At 63.5% G+C, this 18,300-nt stretch overlaps 1 protein-coding gene across 1 annotated transcript in view; it reads left to right on the top strand.

Annotated features, from left to right (window-relative positions):
- Positions 1–18,300, top strand: part of TRIM46 (tripartite motif containing 46) — a 37,981-nt gene that overhangs the window by 360 nt on the left and 19,321 nt on the right. The window contains exons 2-4 of the mRNA XM_090127275.1: positions 2,304–2,559; positions 7,140–7,483; positions 14,312–14,455. Of these exons, the coding sequence (XP_089983401.1) occupies positions 2,304–2,559; positions 7,140–7,483; positions 14,312–14,455 (744 nt within the window). The remainder of the gene's footprint in view (positions 1–2,303; positions 2,560–7,139; positions 7,484–14,311; positions 14,456–18,300) is intronic.

The following is an 18,300-nucleotide window of genomic DNA, read 5'->3' as shown; positions in this document are numbered from 1 at the left end:
ACCGGGAACGGAGTGGGGGGTTGGGGGGGGGGGGAGGGGCGGTCCGGGTCCCCGTCGTAACCGAGGTGCCGGTCCCGGCGCTCCCGCAGTCCCGGTGCCGCTCCCGGTTCGGCTCTGGGTCCCGGTCCCGGGTCCTCAGCCGCGTCCTGCGCCCGGTGCTGCTGCCAGCGGGGGTGCGGGGCCGAATCCCGGCCCCGCACCGCATCCCGGCCCCGCACCGCATCCCGGCCCCGCACCGCATCCCGGCCCCGCGCCCCATCCGGCCCCGTTCCCCGTCCCGACCCCGCTCCCCATCCCGGCTTCTTGCGGTCCCAGCTGGGATCCGGTGCTGGTTCCGATCCCGGTCCCTTCGTGGCCCTGGGCCGGTCCTCATCCAAGTGCTGCTCCCGGTGCTGCTCCCGGTGCTGCTCCCGGTGCTGCTCCCGGTGCTGCTCCCGGTGCTGGCCTCGTCTGGGTCTCGGTCCCCATCCCAAACCCCGTCCCCATTCCCATCCCCGTCCCCATTTTAACCCCCATCCCATCTCCATCCTCATCCCATCCCATCTGAACCCCCATTCTTATCCCATCCCCATCCTAATCCCCAGCCCCCATCCTCACCCACCCCCAGCCCCCGTTCTGCCCCCGTCCCCATTTCAGCCCCCATCCCATCCCCACTCCCATCCCAACCCCTATCGCCATCCCAGTTCCCATCCCAGCCCCCATCCCATCCCCATTCCATCCAAACCCCCATCCCAACCCTTTTCCCATCCCATCCCCACCCCCATCCCAACCCCCATCCCTATCCCAGCTCCCCTCCCATCCCCATCCTCATCCTCTCCCCATCCCCATCCCAACCTCCACCCCAACCCTCATCCCCACCCCATCCCATCTAATCCCCATCCCAACTCCATCCTCAGCCCCATCCCAGTTCCAATCCCACCCCACCCCACCTCATCCCATCCCCCCTCCCATCCCATCCCAGTTCCCATCCCATCTCCCACACCATCCCCATCCCCACCCCATCCCATCCTAATTCCCATCCCATCCCCATCCCCACCCCATCCCATCCTAATTCCCATCACATCCCAACCCCCATCCCAACCCCCACCCCCAATCCCCACCCCCATCCCATCCCATCCCATCCCATCCCATCCCATCCCATCAATCCCATCCCACCCCATCCCATCCCATCCCATCCCATCCCCATCCCCATCCCATCCCATCCCAACCCCCAATCCCCATCCCCCATGCCACCCCCATCCCCTCCCATCCCACCCCATCCATCCCATCCCATCACCATCCCAACCCCCACCCCATCCCATCCCAACATCCCCCTCCCAATCCCCATCCCCCCCATTCCATCCCATCCCCCCCATCCCATCCCAACCCATCCCATCCCCATCCCAACCCCCAATCCCAACCCCCATCCCATCCCCTCCCATCCCACCCCATCCCATCCCATCCCTGTCCTTCTCCCATCTCATCCCATCCATCCATCCCCTCCCATCCCATCCCATCCCATCCCATCCCAACCCCCACCCCCAATCCCCATCCCATCCCATCTCATCAATCCCATCCCATCCCCTCCCCTCCCCTCCCCTCCCAACCCCCAATCCCAACCCCCATCTCATCCCAACCCCCACCCCACCCCATCCCCTCCCATCCCCTCCCATCCCATCCCAACCCCCATCCCATCCCATCCCCTCCCCTCCCCTCCCCTCCCCTCCCCTCCCCTCCCCTCCCCTCCCATCCCATCCCATCCCATCCCAACCCCCATCCCCTCCCATCCCATCCCCTCCCAACCCCCAATCTCAACCCCCATCCCATCCCATCCCATCCCAACCCCCACCCCTCCCCTCCCATCCCATCCCACCCCATCCCCTCCCATCCCCTCCTATCCATCCCAACCCCCATCCCATCCCCTCCCATCCCATCCCATTGCATCCCATCCCATCTCATCAATCCCCTCCCATCCATCCCAACCCCCATCCCATCCCCTCCCCTCCCCTCCCATCCCATCCCATCCCATCCCATCCCATCCCATCCCATCCCAACCCCCATCCCCTCCCATCCCATCCCCTCCCAACCCCCAATCTCAACCCCCATCCCATCCCATCCCATCCCATCCCATCCCATCCCAACCCCCACCCCTCCCCTCCCATCCCATCCCAACCCCCATCCCCTCCCCTCCCCTCCCCTCCCCTCCCCTCCCATCCCCTCCCCTCCCATCTCATCAATCCCACCCCATCCCATCCATCCCCTCCCACCCCCCCCCACACACCCCCACCCCCCAATTTCTGACCCCCCCCCCTTCCTCCCCTCAGACCAGCATGAAGAACATGGAGCGTGAGCTGGTGTGCCCGGTGTGCAAGGAGATGTACAAGCAGCCGGTGGCTCTGCCCTGCCTGCACAACGTGTGCCACGTGTGCGCCAGCGAGGTGCTGCTGCAGCACGGCTTCCTGTGCTGCGACCCCAACTCCGAACCTTCGTCCCCCGCCGCCACCCCCTCCACTCGCAGCCCCCGCTTGGGGCGCAGGGGGGGTCCCAAATCCGACCGGCTGGACAGGCTGCTGAAATCAGGTGGGGAATTGGGGGGAGGGGGGAGAAGAGGGGGGAAGGGAGGGGGATGTGGTGGGGTGGTGGAGGGGTGATGCTGTGGGGTGGTGGAGGATTGATGTTATGGGGTGGCAGTGGAGTGGTGCTATGGGGTGGCACAGCGGTGATGTTATGGGGTGGCACAGCAGTGGTGCTATGGGGTGGCACAGCGGTGATGTTATGGGGTGGCACAGCAGTGGTGCTATGGGGTGGCACAGCAGTGATGCTGTGGGGTGGCACAGCGGTGATGTTATGGGGTGGCACAGCAGTGATGCTGTGGGGTGGTGGAGGATTGATGTTATGGGGTGGCAGTGGAGTGGTGCTATGGGGTGGCACAGCGGTGATGTTATGGGGTGGCACAGCAGTGGTGCTATGGGGTGGCAGAGGAGTGAAGCTATGGGGTGGCAGAGGGGCAGTGATGCTGTGGGGTGGCACAGCAGTGGTGCTATGGGGCAGCACTGGAGTGGTGCTATGGGGTGGCACAGCAGTGGTGCTATGGGGTGGCAGAGGAGTGATGCTATGGGGTGGCAGAAGAGTGGTGCTATGGGGTGGCAGAAGAGTGGTGCTATGGGGTGGCACAGCAGTGATGCTATGGGGTGGCAGAGGGGCTGTGATGCTGTGGGGTGGCACAGCAGTGGTGCTGTGGGATGGCAGAGGAGTGGTGCTATGGGGTGGCACAGCGGTGATGTTATGGGGTGGCAGAGGGGCTGTGATGCTGTGGGGTGGCACAGCAGTGGTGCTATGGGGTGGCAGAGGAGTGGTGCTATGGGGTGGCACTGCGGTGATGTTATGGGGTGGCAGAGGATTGATGTTATGGGGTAGCACTGGAGTGGTGCTATGGGGTGGCACAGCAGTGATGCTATGCGGTGGCACAGCAGTGGTGCTGTGGGATGGCAGAGGAGTGATGTTATGGGGCAGCACTGGAGTGGTGCTATGGGGTGGCAGAGGGGCAGTGATGCTGTGGGGTGGCACAGCAGTGATGCTATGGGGTGGCACTGGAGTGGTGCTATGGGGTGGCAGAGGTTCAGTGATGCTGTGGGGTGGCACAGCAGTGATGCTATGGGGTGGCACAGCAGTGGTGCTATGGGGTGGCAGAGGGGCTGTGATGCTGTGGGGCAGCACAGCAGTGGTGCTATGGGGCGGCACAGCAGTGGTGCTATTGGGTGGCAGAGGAGTGGTGCTATGGGGCAGCGCTGCAGTGGTGCTGTGGGGTGGCACAGTGGTGCTATGGGGTGGCACAGCAGTGGTGCTGTGGGGTGGCACAGCAGTGGTGCTATGGGGTGGCACTGGAGTGGTGCTATGGGGTGGCAGAGGGGCAGTGATGCTGTGGGGTGGCACAGCAGTGATGCTATGGGGTGGCATAGCAGTGGTGCTATGGGGTGGCAGAGGGGCTGTGATGCTGTGGGGTGGCACAGCAGTGATGTTATGGGGTGGCAGAGGAGTGGTGCTATGGGGTGGCACAGCAGTGGTGCTGTGGGGTGGCACAGCAGTGATGCTGTGGGGTGGCACAGCAGTGATGCTGTGGGGTGGCACAGCAGTGGTGCTATGGGGTGGCACAGCAGTGATGCTATGGGGTGGCACAGCAGTGATGCTGTGGGGTGGCACAGCAGTGGTGCTATGGGGTGGCACAGCAGTGATGCTGTGGGGTGGCACAGCAGTGGTGCTATGGGGTGGCACAGCAGTGGTGCTATGGGGTGGCACAGCAGTGATGCTATGGGGTGGCACAGCAGTGGTGCTATGGGGTGGCACAGCAGTGATGCTGTGGGGTGGCAGAGGATTGATGTTATGGGGTGGCACAGCAGTGGTGCTATGGGGTGGCACAGCAGTGATGCCATGGGGTGGCACAGCAGTGTTGCTATGGGGTGGCAGAAGAGTGGTGCTATGGGGTGGCACAGCAGTGACGCCATGTGTGACGCCACACGTGACGCCACGCGTAATACCATGCGTGACGCCATGCTTGATGCCACGTGTGACGCCATGCGTGACGCCATGGTTGGCACAGCAGTGACGCCAAGTGTGATGCCACATGTGTGACGCCATGTGTCACCACTTGTTATGCCACGCGTAACGCCACGTGTGACCACGTGTGATGCCACGTGTGACCATGTGTGACACCATGCATGATGCCACATGCGATGCCATGTGTGACCGCGTGTGACGCCACGCGTGACACCACGCCTGACACCATGCGTGACACCACGTGTGACCATCCGTGACACCACATGCGATCACGCGTGACGCCACATGTGACCACCCCTGACACCACGCCTGACACCACGCGTGACGCCACATGTGACCACGTGTGACACCATGCATGATGCCACATGCGATGCCACGTGTGACCACGTGTGACACCACACCTGACACCACGCGTGACGCCACGTGTGACCATGCGTGACACCACGTGTGACCACGCGTGACGCCATGTCTCACCACTTGTTATGCCACGCGTGACGCCGCGTGTGACCACCTGTGACACCATGCATGATGCCACATGCTATGCCACGTGTGACCACGTGTGACACCACATGTGACCACGCCTGACACCACGCCTGACACCACGCATGACGCCACATGTGACCACGTGTGACGCCATGTGTGACCACGTGTGATGCCATGCTTGATGCCACACGTGATGCCATATGTGACCACGCGTGACACCACGTGTGACCACGCGTGACGCCACCTGTCACCACTTGTTACGCCACGCGTGACGCCGCGTGTGACCACGCCTGACACCACGTGTGACACCACGCCTGACACCATGTGTGACACCATGTGTGACCACGCGTGATGCCGTGTGTCACCACTTGTTACGCCGTGCATGATGCCATGTGTGACACCATGTGTGACCACGCATGACGCCATGCTTGATGCCATACGTGATGCCATGTGTGGCCACGTGTGACGCCACGTGTGACGCCACGTGTGACTGTGCGTGACACCATGTGTCACCACTTGTTACGCCACGTGTGATGCCGCGTGTGACCACGCCTGACACCACGTGTGACGCCACGTGTGACCATGCGTGACACCACGCCTGACACCACGTGTGACCACGCGTGACACCATGTGTCACCACTTGTTACGCCACGCGTAACGCCATGTGTGACCACCCGTGACGCCATGCTTGATGCCACTTGTGATGCCATATGTGACCACGTGTGACAGCACGTGTGACGCCACGTGTGACCACGTGTGACACCATGCATGATGCCACATGCGATGCCACGTGTGACCACGTGTGACACCACGTGTGACGCCACGTGTGACCACGTGTGACACCATGCATGATGCCACATGCGATGCCACGTGTGACCACGTGTGACACCACGTGTGACGCCATGCTTGATGCCACACGTGACACCATGTGTGACCACGCGTGACACCATCTGTCACCACTTGTTACGCCATGCCTGACACCGTGTGTGACCACGTGTGACACCACGTGTGACGCCACGCGTGACCATGCGTGACGCCATGCTTGATGCCATACATGATGCCATGTGTGACCACGCGTGACGCCACGCGTGACGCCACACCTGACACCACGCATGACGCCACGTGTGACCACGCGTGACGCCACACCTGACACCACGCATGACGCCACGTGTGACCACGCGTGACACCACATGTGACCACGCGTGACGCCATGTGTGACCACTTGTTACGCCATGCGTGACACCGCGTGTGACCATGTGTGACACCATGCCTGATGCCACATGTGATGCCATGTGTGACCACGTGTGACGCCACGTGTGACGCCACGTGTGACGCCACGTGTGACGCCACGTGTGACCACGTGTGACACCATGCATGATGCCACATGCGATGCCACGTGTGACCGCATGTGACACCACGCGTGACACCACGCCTGACACCACGCGTGACGCCACATGTGACCACCCCTGACACCACGCCTGACACCACGCGTGACGCCATGTGTGACGCCGCGTGTGATCACGTGTGACACCATGCCTGATGCCACATGTGATGCCATGTGTGACCATGCGTGACGCCACATGTGACCATGCATGACACCACGTGTGACCACGCGTGACGCCACCTGTCACCACTTGTTACGCCACGCGTGACGCCGCGTGTGACCACGCGTGACACCACGTGTGACCACGCGTGACGCCACCTGTCACCACTTGTTACACCACGCGTGACGCCGCGTGTGACCACGCGTGACGCCACATGTGACCATGCGTGACACCACGCCTGACACCACGCATGACGCCACATGTGACCACGCGTGACGCCACATGTGACCACGCGTGACACCACACCTGACACCACGCCTGACACCACGTGTGACCACCCGTGACGCCATGCTTGATGCCACATGCGATACCACGTGTGACCACGCCTGACACCACGTGTGACACCACGTGTGACCACGTGTGACACCATGCATGATGCCACATGCGATGCCACGTGTGACCACGCGTGACGCCACCTGTCACCACTTGTTACACCACGCGTGACGCCGCGTGTGACCACGCGTGACGCCACATGTGACCCCACCCCTGACACCACGCCTGCCCCCGCCCGTCCCGCAGGCTTCGGCACGTACCCCGGCCGCAAGCGCAGCGCGGCTCAGCCGCCGTCGGTGCCGTTCCCGTGCCCGCTGTGCCGCCGCGACGTGGAGCTGGGCGAGCGCGGGCTGGCCGGGCTGTTCCGCAACCCCACGCTGGAGCGCGTGGTGGAGCGCTACCGCCACACCATCGACATCAGCGCCGCCATCATGTGCCAGTTCTGCAAGGCGCCGCAGCTGGAGGCCACCAAGGGCTGCACCGAGTGCAAGTCCAGCTTCTGCAACGAGTGCTTCAAGCTCTACCACCCCTGGGGGACGCAGAAGGCGCAGCACGAGCCCACGCCGCCCAGCCTCACCTTCCGCCCCAAGGTACGGACCTATGGGGAGCTTCCTATGGGGTTTGGGGTTGGTGTGGGGCTGGAGGGGGCTGCAGACCCAGCCTCATCTTCTGACCCAAGGTACGGCCCTATGGGGGCATGTCATATGGGGTCTGGGGTTGGTATGGGGCTGGAGGGGGCTGCAGACCCAGCCTCATCTTCTGACCCAAGGTACAGCCATATAGGGACATGTCCATATGGGATCTGGGGTTGGTGTGGGGTCATACAGCCCTATGGGGACATGTCCATATGGGGTTTGGGGTTCTTATGGGGCTGGAGGGGGCTGCAGACCCAACCTCACCTTCCGCCCCAAGGTACAGACCTATGGGGAGCTTCCTATGGGGTCTGGGGTTGGTATGGGGTTGGAGGGGGCTGCAGACCCAGCTTCATCTTCTGCCCCAAGGTATGGACATATAGGGACATGTCCATATGGGGTTTGGGGTTGGTATGGGGTTGGAGGGGGCTGCAGACCCAGCTTCATCTTCTGCCCCAAGGTACGGCCCTATAGGGACCTTCCTATGGGGTCTGGGGTTGGTATGGGGTCAGAGGGGGCTGCAGACCCAGCCTCACCTTCCGCCCCAAGGTACGGACCTATGGGGAGCTTCCTATGGGGTCTGGGGTTGGTGTGGGGCTGGAGGATGCTGCAGACCCAGCTTCATCTTCTGACCCAAGGTACGGCCATATGGGGACATGTCCATATGGGGTTTGGGGTTGTTATGGGGCCATACAGCCCTATGGGGACATGTCCATATGGGGTTTGGGGTTGGTATGGGGTTGGAGGATGCTGCAGCCCCAGCCTCACCTTCTGCCCCAAGGTACGGCCATAAGGGGAGCTTCCTATGGGGTCTGGGGTTGGTGTGGGGTTGGAGGGGGCTGCAGACCCAGCTTCATCTTCAACCCCAATGTACGGCCCTATGGGGACCTTCCTATGGGGTCTGGGGTTGGTATGGGGTCAGAGGGGGCTGCAGACCCAACCTCACCTTCTGACCCATGGTACGGACCTATGGGGGCATGTCCATATGGGGTTTGGGATTCTTATGGGGCTGGGGGGGCTGCAGACCCACATTGAGCCCACGCCGCCCAGCCTCACCTTCCGCCCCAAGGTACGGCCATATAGGGGCATGTCATATGGGGTTTGGGGTTGGTGTGGGGCTGGAGGATGCTGCAGACCCAGCCTCACCTTCCGCCCCAATGTAAGGACATATAGGGACATGTCCATATGGGCTTTGGGGTTCTTATGGGGCTGGAGGGGGCTGCAGACCCACACTGAGCCCACGCCGCCCAGCCTCACCTTCCGCCCCAAGGTACGGCCCTATGGGGACATGTTATATGGGGTCTGGGGTTGGTGTGGGGTCATACAGCCCTATGGGGACATGTCCATATGGGGTTTGGGGTTGGTATGGGGCTGGGGGAGGCTGCAGACCCACATCGAGCCCACGCCGCCCAGCCTCACCTTCTGCCCCAAGGTACGGCCATATAGGGGCATGTCATATGGGGTCTGGGGTTGGTATGGGGTTGGAGGGGGCTGCAGACCCAGCCTCACCTTCCGCCCCAAGGTACGGCCATATGGGGAGCTTCCTATGGGGTCTGGGGTTGGTGTGGGGTTGGAGGATGCTGCAACCCCAGCCTCACCTTCCGCCCCAAGGTACGGCCATACAGCCCTATAGGGGCATGTCCATATGGGGTCTGGGGTTGTTATGGGGTTGGAGGGGGCTGCAGACCCAGCTTCATCTTCAACCCCAATGTACGGCCCTATGGGGAGCTTCCTATGGGGTTTGGGGTTGGTATGGGGTCAGAGGGGGCTGCAGACCCAGCTTCATCTTCTGACCCAATGTACGGCCATATGGGGGCTTTATTGTATGGGGTTTGGGGTTGTTGTGGGGTCGGAGGGGGCTGCAGACCCAGCTTCATCTTCTGGCCCAAGGTACGGCCCTATAGGGACCTTCCTATGGGGTCTGGGGTTGGTATGGGGTCGGAGGGGGCTGCAGACCCAACCTCACCTTCTGACCCATGGTACGGACCTATGGGGGCATGTCCATATGGGGTTTGGGATTCTTATGGGGCTGGGGGGGCTGCAGACCCACACTGAGCCCACGCCGCCCAGCCTCACCTTCCGCCCCAAGGTACGGACCTATGGGGAGCTTCCTATGGGGTCTGGGGTTGGTATGGGGTCAGAGGGGGCTGCAGACCCAGCTTCATCTTCTGGCCCAAGGTACGGCCCTATAGGGACCTTCCTATGGGGTCTGGGGTTGGTATGGGGTCAGAGGGGGCTGCAGACCCAGCCTCACCTTCTGACCCAAGGTACGGACCTATGGGGAGCTTCCTATGGGGTTTGGGGTTGGTGTGGGGCTGGAGGGGGCTGCAGACCCAGCTTCATCTTCAACCCCAATGTACGGCCCTATAGGGACCTTCCTATGGGGTTTGGGGTTGGTGTGGGGCTGGAGGATGCTGCAGACCCAGCTTCATCTTCAACCCCAATGTACGGCCCTATAGGGACCTTCCTATGGGGTCTGGGGTTGGTATGGGGTCAGAGGGGGCTGCAGACCCAGCTTCACCTTCTGACCCAATGTATGGCCATATGGGGACTTTATTGTATGGGGTTTGGGGTTGGTGTGGGGTCGGAGGGGGCTGCAGACCCAGCCTCACCTTCTGCCCCAATGTATGGACATATAGGGACATGCCCATATGGGGTCTGGGGTTGTTATGGGGCTGGAGGGGGCTGCAGACCCACACTGAGCCCACGCCGCCCAGCCTCACCTTCCGCCCCAAGGTACGGCCATATGGGGAGCTTCCTATGGGGTTTGGGGTTGTTATGGGGTTGGAGGGGGCTGCAGACCCAGCTTCATCTTCCGCCCCAAGGTACGGCCCTATAAGGGCTTTATTGTATGGGGTCTGGGGTTGGTATGGGGCTGGAGGGGGCTGCAGACCCAGCCACGTCTTTAACACCAATGTACGGCCATATGGGGGCTTTATTGTATGGGGTTTGGGGTTGGTGTGGGGTTGGAGAGGGCTGCAGACCCAGTTTCATCTTCTGACCCATGGTACGGACCTATGGGGACCTTCCTATGGGGTCTGGGGTTGGTATGGGGTTGGAGGGGGCTGCAGACCCAGCTTCATCTTCAACCCCAATGTACAGCGCTATAGGGACCTTCCTATGGGGTCTGGGGTTGGTATGGGGTCAGAGGGGGCTGCAGACCCAGCTTCATCTTCTGACCCAAGGTACGGCCATATAGGGGCTTTATTGTATGGGGTTTGGGGTTGGTGTGGGGCTGGGGGGGCTGCAGACCCACACTGAGCCCACGCCGCCCAGCCTCACCTTCCGCCCCAAGGTACGGACCTATAAGGGCTTTATTGTATGGGGTCTGGGGTTGGTGTGGGGCTGGAGGGGGCTGCAGACCCAGCCTCACCTTCTGACCCAACGTACGGCCATATGGGGGCTTTATTGTATGGGGTTTGGGGTTGGTGTGGGGCTGGAGGGGGCTGCAGACCCAGCTTCATCTTCTGACCCAAGGTACGGCCATATGGGGACATGTCCATATGGGGTTTGGGGTTGGTGTGGGGCTGGAGGGGGCTGCAGACCCAGCCTTATCTTCTGCCCCAAGGTACGGCCATATAGGGGCATGCCATATGGGGTCTGGGGTTGGTATGGAGTCGGAGGGGGCTGCAGACCCAGCTTCATCTTCTGGCCCAAGGTACGGCCCTATAGGGACCTTCCTATGGGGTCTGGGGTTGGTATGGGGTTGGAGGGGGCTGCAGACCCAGCCTCACCTTCTGACCCAAGGTACGGCCATATAAGGGCTATATTGTATGGGGTTTGGGGTTGGTGTGGGGTCGGAGGGGGCTGCAGCCCCAGCCTCACCTTCCGCCCCAAGGTACGGACCTATGGGGGTTTTATTGCATGGGGTTTGGGGTTGGTATGGGGTTGGAGGGGGCTGCAGACCCAGCTTCATCTTCTGACCCAATGTATGGACATACAGGGACATGTCCATATGGGGTTTGGGGTTCTTATGGGGCTGGGGGGGGCTGCAGACCCAGCCTCACCTTCCGCCCCAAGGTACGGCCATATAGGGGCATGTCATATGGGGTCTGGGGTTGGTATGGGGTCGGAGGGGGCTGCAGACCCAGCCTCAACTTCTGACCCAAGGTACGGCCATATGGGGGCTTTATTGTATGGGGTTTGGGGTTGTTATGGGGCTGGAGGGGGCTGCAGACCCAGCCACGTCTTCAACACCAATGTATGGCCATATGGGGGCTTTATTGCATGGGGTTTGGGGTTGGTGTGGGGTCGGAGGGGGCTGCAGACCCAGCCTCACCTTCTGCCCCAATGTAAGGACATATAGGGGCATGTCCATATGGGGTCTGGGGTTGTTATGGGGTTGGAGGGGGCTGGAGACCCAGCTTCATCTTCTGACCCAAGGTACGGCCATATGGGGAGCTTCCTATGGGGTTTGGGGTTGGTGTGGGGTCGGAGGGGGCTGCAGACCCAGCTTCATCTTCTGCCCCAAGGTACACCCATACAGGGACATGTCCATATGGGGTTTGGGGTTGGTGTGGGGTTGGAGGGGGCTGCAGACCCAGCTTCATCTTCTGCCCCAATGTATGGACATATAGGGACATGTCCATATGGGGTTTGGGGTTGGTGTGGGGCTGGAGGGGGCTGCAGACCCAGCTTCATCTTCTGACCCAAGGTACGGCCCTATAAGGGCTATATTGTATGGGGTCTGGGGTTGTTGTGGGGCTGGGGGGGCTGCAGACCCACACTGAGCCCACGCCGCCCAGCCTCACCTTCCGCCCCAAGGTACGGCCATATAGGGGCATGTCATATGGGGTCTGGGGTTGGTGTGGGGTCATACAGCCCTATGGGGACATGTCCATATGGGGTTTGGGGTTGGTGTGGGGCTGGAGGGGGCTGCAGACCCAGCTTCATCTTCTGCCCCAAGGTACGGCCCTATAAGGGCTATATTGTATGGGGTCTGGGGTTGGTATGGGGTTGGAGGATGCTGCAGCCCCAGCCTCACCTCCCGCCCCAATGCACGGCCATATAGGGCCGTTGCTATGGGGTTTGTGGGGTTGTTATGGGGCTGAAGGATGCTGCAGGCTTCCGCCCCCATGCAGGGCCATATAGGGCCGTTGCTATGGGGTTTGTGGGGTTGTTATGGGGCTGGAGGATGCTGCAGACTTCCGCCCCCATGCACGGCCATATAGGGCCCTTTCCTATGGGGTCTGTGGGGTTGTTATGGGGCTGAAGGATGCTGCAGACTTCCGCCCCCATGCACGTCCATATAGGGCCGTTGCTATGGGGTTTGTGGGTTTGTTATGGGGCTGGAGGATGCTGCAGCCCCAGCCTCACCTCCCACCCCCATGCAGGGCCATATAGGGCCGTTGCTATGGGGTTTGTGGGGCGGCTGTGGGGCTGGAGGATGCTGCAGACTTCCGCCCCCATGCAGGGCCATATAGGGCCGTTGCTATGGGGTTTGTGGGGTTGTTATGGGGCTGAAGGATGCTGCAGACTTGCGCCCCCATGCAGGGCCATATGGGGCCGTTGCTATGGGGTCTGGGGTTGTTATGGAGCTGAAGGATGCTGCAGCCCCAGCCTCACCTTCTGCCCCAATACACGGCCATATAGGGACATGCCCATATGGGGTCTGGGGTTGTTATGGGGCCAGAAGGGTCTGCAGCCCCAGCCTCACCTTCCGCCCCCATGCAGGGCCATATAGGGCCGTTGATATGGGGTTTGTGGGGTTGTTATGGGGCTGAAGGATGCTGCAGGCTTCTGCCCCCATGCAGGGCCATATAGGGACCTTCCTATGGGGTTTTGGGGTTGTTGTGGGACTGGACGATGCTGCAGACTTCCGCCCCCATGCAGGGCCATATAGGGAACTTTCCTATGGGGTCTGGGGTTGTTATGGGGCTGAAGGATGCTGCAGACTTCCGCCCCCATGCAGGGCCATATTGGGCCGTTGCTATGGGGTTTGTGGGGTTGTTATGGGGCTGAAGGGTGCTGCAGACTTCCGCCCCCATGCAGGGCCATATAGGGCCGTTGCTATGGGGTTTGTGGGGTTGTTATGGGGCTGAAGGATGCTGCAGACTTCCGCCCCCATGCAGGGCCATATAGGGCCGTTCCTATGGGGTCTGGGGTTGTTATGGGGCTGAAGGATGCTGCAGGCTTCTGCCCCCATGCAGGGCCATATAGGGCCGTTGCTATGGGGTTTGTGGGGTTGTTGTGGGGCTGAAGGATGCTGCAGACTTCCGCCCCCATGCACGGCCATATAGGGACCTTCCTGTGGGGTTTTGGGGTTGTTGTGGGACTGGATGATGCTGCAGACTTCCGCCCCCATGCAGGGCCATATAGGGCCCTTTCCTATGGGGTCTGGGGTTGTTATGGGGCTGAAGGATGCTGCAGACCTCCGCCCCCATGCAGGGCCATATAGGGCCCTTTCCTATGGGGTCTGGGGTTGTTATGGGGCTGAAGGATGCTGCAGACTTCCGCCCCCATGCATGGCCATATAGGGACCTTCCTATGGGGTTTTGGGGTTGTTGTGGGGCTGAAAGATGCTGCAGACTTCTGCCCCCATGCATGGCCATATAGGGCCCTTTCCTATGGGGTCTGGGGTTGTTATGGGGCTGAAGGGTGCTGCAGACTTCCGCCCCCATGCAGGGCCATATAGGGAACTTTCCTATGGGGTCTGGGGTTGTTATGGGGCTGAAGGATGCTGCAGACTTCCGCCCCCATGCAGGGCCATATAGGGCCGTTGCTATGGGGTTTGTGGGGCGGCTGTGGGGCCGGCGGGGCTGCAGCCCCACAGTCTGTGCTGCGCAGGGGCTGCTGTGCCCGGAGCACAAGGAGGACGTGACGCATTACTGCAAGACCTGCCAGCGCCTCGTCTGCCAGCTGTGCCGCGTGCGCAGGGCTCACAGCAGCCACAAAATCTGCCCCGTGCTCAGCGCCTACCAGGCGCTGCGGGTAGGGGGCGGGGGGGGGGCGGGGGTGGGGGTGGGGGTGGGTGGGGGGGGTGGGGGGACCCATGGGATGTTGGGGACCCGTGGGATGTTGGGGACCCGTGGGATGTTGGGCTCCATGGGGTGGGGTGGGGACCCAGGGGATGTGGGGTGGGGTTGGGGAGAGGGGTGGGTGGGGGGACCCATGGGATGTTGGGCTCTATGGGGTGGGGTGGGGACCCAGGGGATGTGGGGTGGGGTGGGGTGGGGGAGAGGGGTGGGTGGGGGGACCCATGGGGGGTGGGGGTCGGTGGGGTGGGGTGGGGATCCGTGGGATGTGGGGTGGGAGTGGGGACCCATGGGATGTTGGGGATCCGTGGGATGTTGGGCTCTATGGGGTGGGAGTGGGGACCCATGGGATGTGGGGAGGGGTGGGGTGGGGTGGGGGAGAGGGGTGGGTGGGGGGACCCATGGGGTTGGGGGGACCCATGGGGGGTGGGGGTCGGTGGGGTGCGGTGGGGACCCTGGGGATGTGGGGTGGGGAGGGGGGTGGGGATCCATGGGATGTTGGGGACCCATGGGATGTTGGGGACCCGTGGGATGTTGGGCTCTATGGGGTGGGGTGGGGACCCATGGGATGTGGGGTGGGGGAGAGGGGTGGGTGGGGGGACCCATGGGGGGTGGGGGTCGGTGGGGTGGGGACCCATGGGATGTTGGGGACCCGTGGGATGTTGGGCTCCATGGGGTGGGGTGGGGACCCTGGGGATGTGGGGTGGGGTTGGGGAGAGGGGTGGGTGGGGGGACCCATGGGATGTTGGGCTCTATGGGGTGGGGTGGGGACCCAGGGGATGTGGGGTGGGGTGGGGTGGGGGAGAGGGGTGGGTGGGGGGACCCATGGGGGGTGGGGGTCGGTGGGGTGGGGTGGGGATCCGTGGGATGTGGGGTGGGAGTGGGGACCCATGGGATGTTGGGGATCCGTGGGATGTTGGGCTCTATGGGGTGGGAGTGGGGACCCATGGGATGTGGGGAGGGGTGGGGTGGGGTGGGGGAGAGGGGTGGGTGGGGGGACCCATGGGGTTGGGGGGACCCATGGGGGGTGGGGGTCGGTGGGGTGCGGTGGGGACCCTGGGGATGTGGGGTGGGGAGGGGGGTGGGGATCCATGGGATGTTGGGGACCCATGGGATGTTGGGGACCCGTGGGATGTTGGGCTCTATGGGGTGGGGTGGGGACCCATGGGATGTGGGGTGGGGGAGAGGGGTGGGTGGGGGGACCCATGGGGGGTGGGGGTCGGTGGGGTGGGGACCCATGGGATGTTGGGGACCCGTGGGATGTTGGGCTCCATGGGGTGGGGTGGGGACCCTGGGGATGTGGGGTGGGGTGGGGGAGAGGGGTGGGTGGGGGGACCCATGGGGGGTGGGGATCCATGGGATGTTGGGCTCCATGGGGTGGGGTGGGGACCCATGGGATCTTGGGCTCCATGGGGTGGGATGGGGACCCATGGGATGTGGGGAGGGGTGGGGACCCATGGGGGGTGGGGGTCAATGGGGTGGGGGTGGGGATCCGTGGGATTTGGCACCCCACGGGTGGGTGGGGGTGGGGGAGAGGGGTGGGTGGGGGGACCCATGGGGGGTGGGGACCCATGGGATGTTGAGGACCCATGGGATGTTGGGCTCCATGGGGTGGGGTGGGGACCCTGGGGATGTGGGGTGGGGAGGGGGGTGGAGTTGGGAGTGGGGACCCATGGGGTGGGGGGGTGGGGGTCGGTGGGGTGGGGGGGGGTGGGGGGGGGACCTATAGGATGTTGGGGACCCGTGGGATGTTGGGCTCTATGGGGTGGGAGTGGGGACCCATGGGATGTGGGGTGGGGTGGGGGAGAGGGGTGGGTGGGGGGACCCATGGGGTTGGGGGGACCCATGGGGGGTGGGGGTCGGTGGGGTGGGGTGGGGATCCGTGGGATGTGGGGTGGGAGTGGGGACCCGTGGGATGTTGGGGATCCGTGGGATGTTGGGCTCTATGGGGTGGGGTGGGGACCCATGGGATGTGGGGTGGGGTGGGGTGGGGGAGAGGAGTGGGTGGGGGGACCCATGGGGGGTGGGGACCCATGGGATGTTGGGGGCCCATGGGATGTTGGGCTCCATGGGGTGGGGTGGGGACCCAGGGGAGGTGGGGTGGGGAGGGGGGTGGGGTTGGGAGTGGGGACCCATGGGGTGGGGGGGTGGGGGTCGGTGGGGTGGGGTGGGGATCCGTGGGATGTGGGGTGGGAGTGGGGACCCATGGGATGTGGGGTGGGGTTGGGGAGAGGGGTGGGTGGGGGGACCCATGGGGGGTGGGGATCCATGGGATGTTGGGCTCCATGGGGTGGGGTGGGGACCCAGGGGATGTGGGGTGGGGACCCGTGGGGGGTGGGGATCCGTGGGATGTTGGGGATCCATGGGATGTTGGGCTCTATGGGGTGGGGTGGGGACCCATGGGATGTGGGGTGGGGTGGGGTGGGGTGGGGGGAGGCATGGGGGGTGGGGATCCGTGGGATGTGGGGTGGGGTGGGGGAGAGGGGTGGGTAGGGGGACCCGTGGGGGGTGGGGACCCATGGGATGTTGGGCTCCATGGGGTGGGGTGGGGACCCAGGGGATGTGGGGTGGGGAGGGGGGTGGGGTTGGGAGTGGGGACCCATGGGGTGGGCGGGGGTGGGGGGGGGACCTATAGGATGTTGGGGACCCATGGGATGTTGGGCTCCATGGGGTGGGGTGGGGACCCATGGGATGTGGGGTGGGGTGGGGACCCGTGGGGGGTGGGGGTTGGTGGGGTGGGGTGGGGATCCGTGGGATTTGGCACCCCACGGGTGGGTGGGGGTGGGGGAGAGGGGTGGGTGGGGGGATCCATGGGGGGTGGGGGTCGGTGGGGTGGGGTGGGGATCCGTGGGATGTGGGGTGGGAGTGGGGACCCATGGGATGTTGGGGATCCGTGGGATGTTGGGCTCTATGGGGTGGGAGTGGGGACCCATGGGATGTGGGGTGGGGTTGGGGAGAGGGGTGGGTGGGGGGACCCATGGGGGGTGGGGGTCGGTGGGGTGGGGTGGGGATCTGTGGGATTTGGGGTGGGGTGGGGGAGAGGGGTGGGTGGGGGGACCAATGGGGGGTGGGGATCCATGGGATCTGGGGGACCCATGGGATGTTGGGCTCTATGGGGTGGGGTGGGGACCCAGGGGATGTGGGGTGGGGTGGGGACCCGTGGGGGGTGGGGGTCGGTGGGGTGGGGGGGGGATCTGTGGGATGTTGGGGACCTGTGGGATGTTGGGCTCTATGGGGTGGGGACCCAGGGGATGTGGGGGTCAGTGGAGTGGAATTGGGGCTGCTATGGGGTGGGGGCTGCTATGGGGTGGGGGCTGTTATGGGGTGGGGGCTGCTATGGGGTGGGAGCTGCTATGGGGTGGGGGCTGCTATGGGGTTGGGTCTTTTATGGGATGGGGGCTGCTATGGGGTTGGGTCTTTTATGGGATGGGGGCTGCTGTGGGGTGGGGGCTGCTATGGGGTTGGGGCTGCTATGGGGTGGGAGCTGTTATGGGGTTGGGTCTTTTATGGGGTGGGGGCTGCTATGGGGTGGGGGCTGTTATGGGGTGGGGGCTGCTATGAGGTCGGGGCTGCTATGGGGTCGGGGCTGTTATGGGGTTGGGGCTGTTATGGGGTCAGGGCTGTTATGGGGTCGGGGCTGCTATGAGGTCAGGGCTGCTATGGGGTGGGCGCTGCTGTGGGGTCGGGGCTGCTATGGGGTCGGGGCTGCTATGGGGTTGGGTCTTTTATGGGGTGGGAGCTGCTATGGGGTTGGGGGCTGCTATGGGGTCGGGGCTGCTATGGGGTGGGGGCTGTTATGGG

Source organism: Phasianus colchicus, chromosome 30 (genome assembly GCF_987193195.1).
Source record: "Phasianus colchicus chromosome 30, bPhaCol1.hap1.1, whole genome shotgun sequence".
Taxonomy (NCBI): domain Eukaryota; kingdom Metazoa; phylum Chordata; class Aves; order Galliformes; family Phasianidae; genus Phasianus; species Phasianus colchicus.
This window is presented reverse-complemented; position numbering and strand designations above follow the sequence as displayed.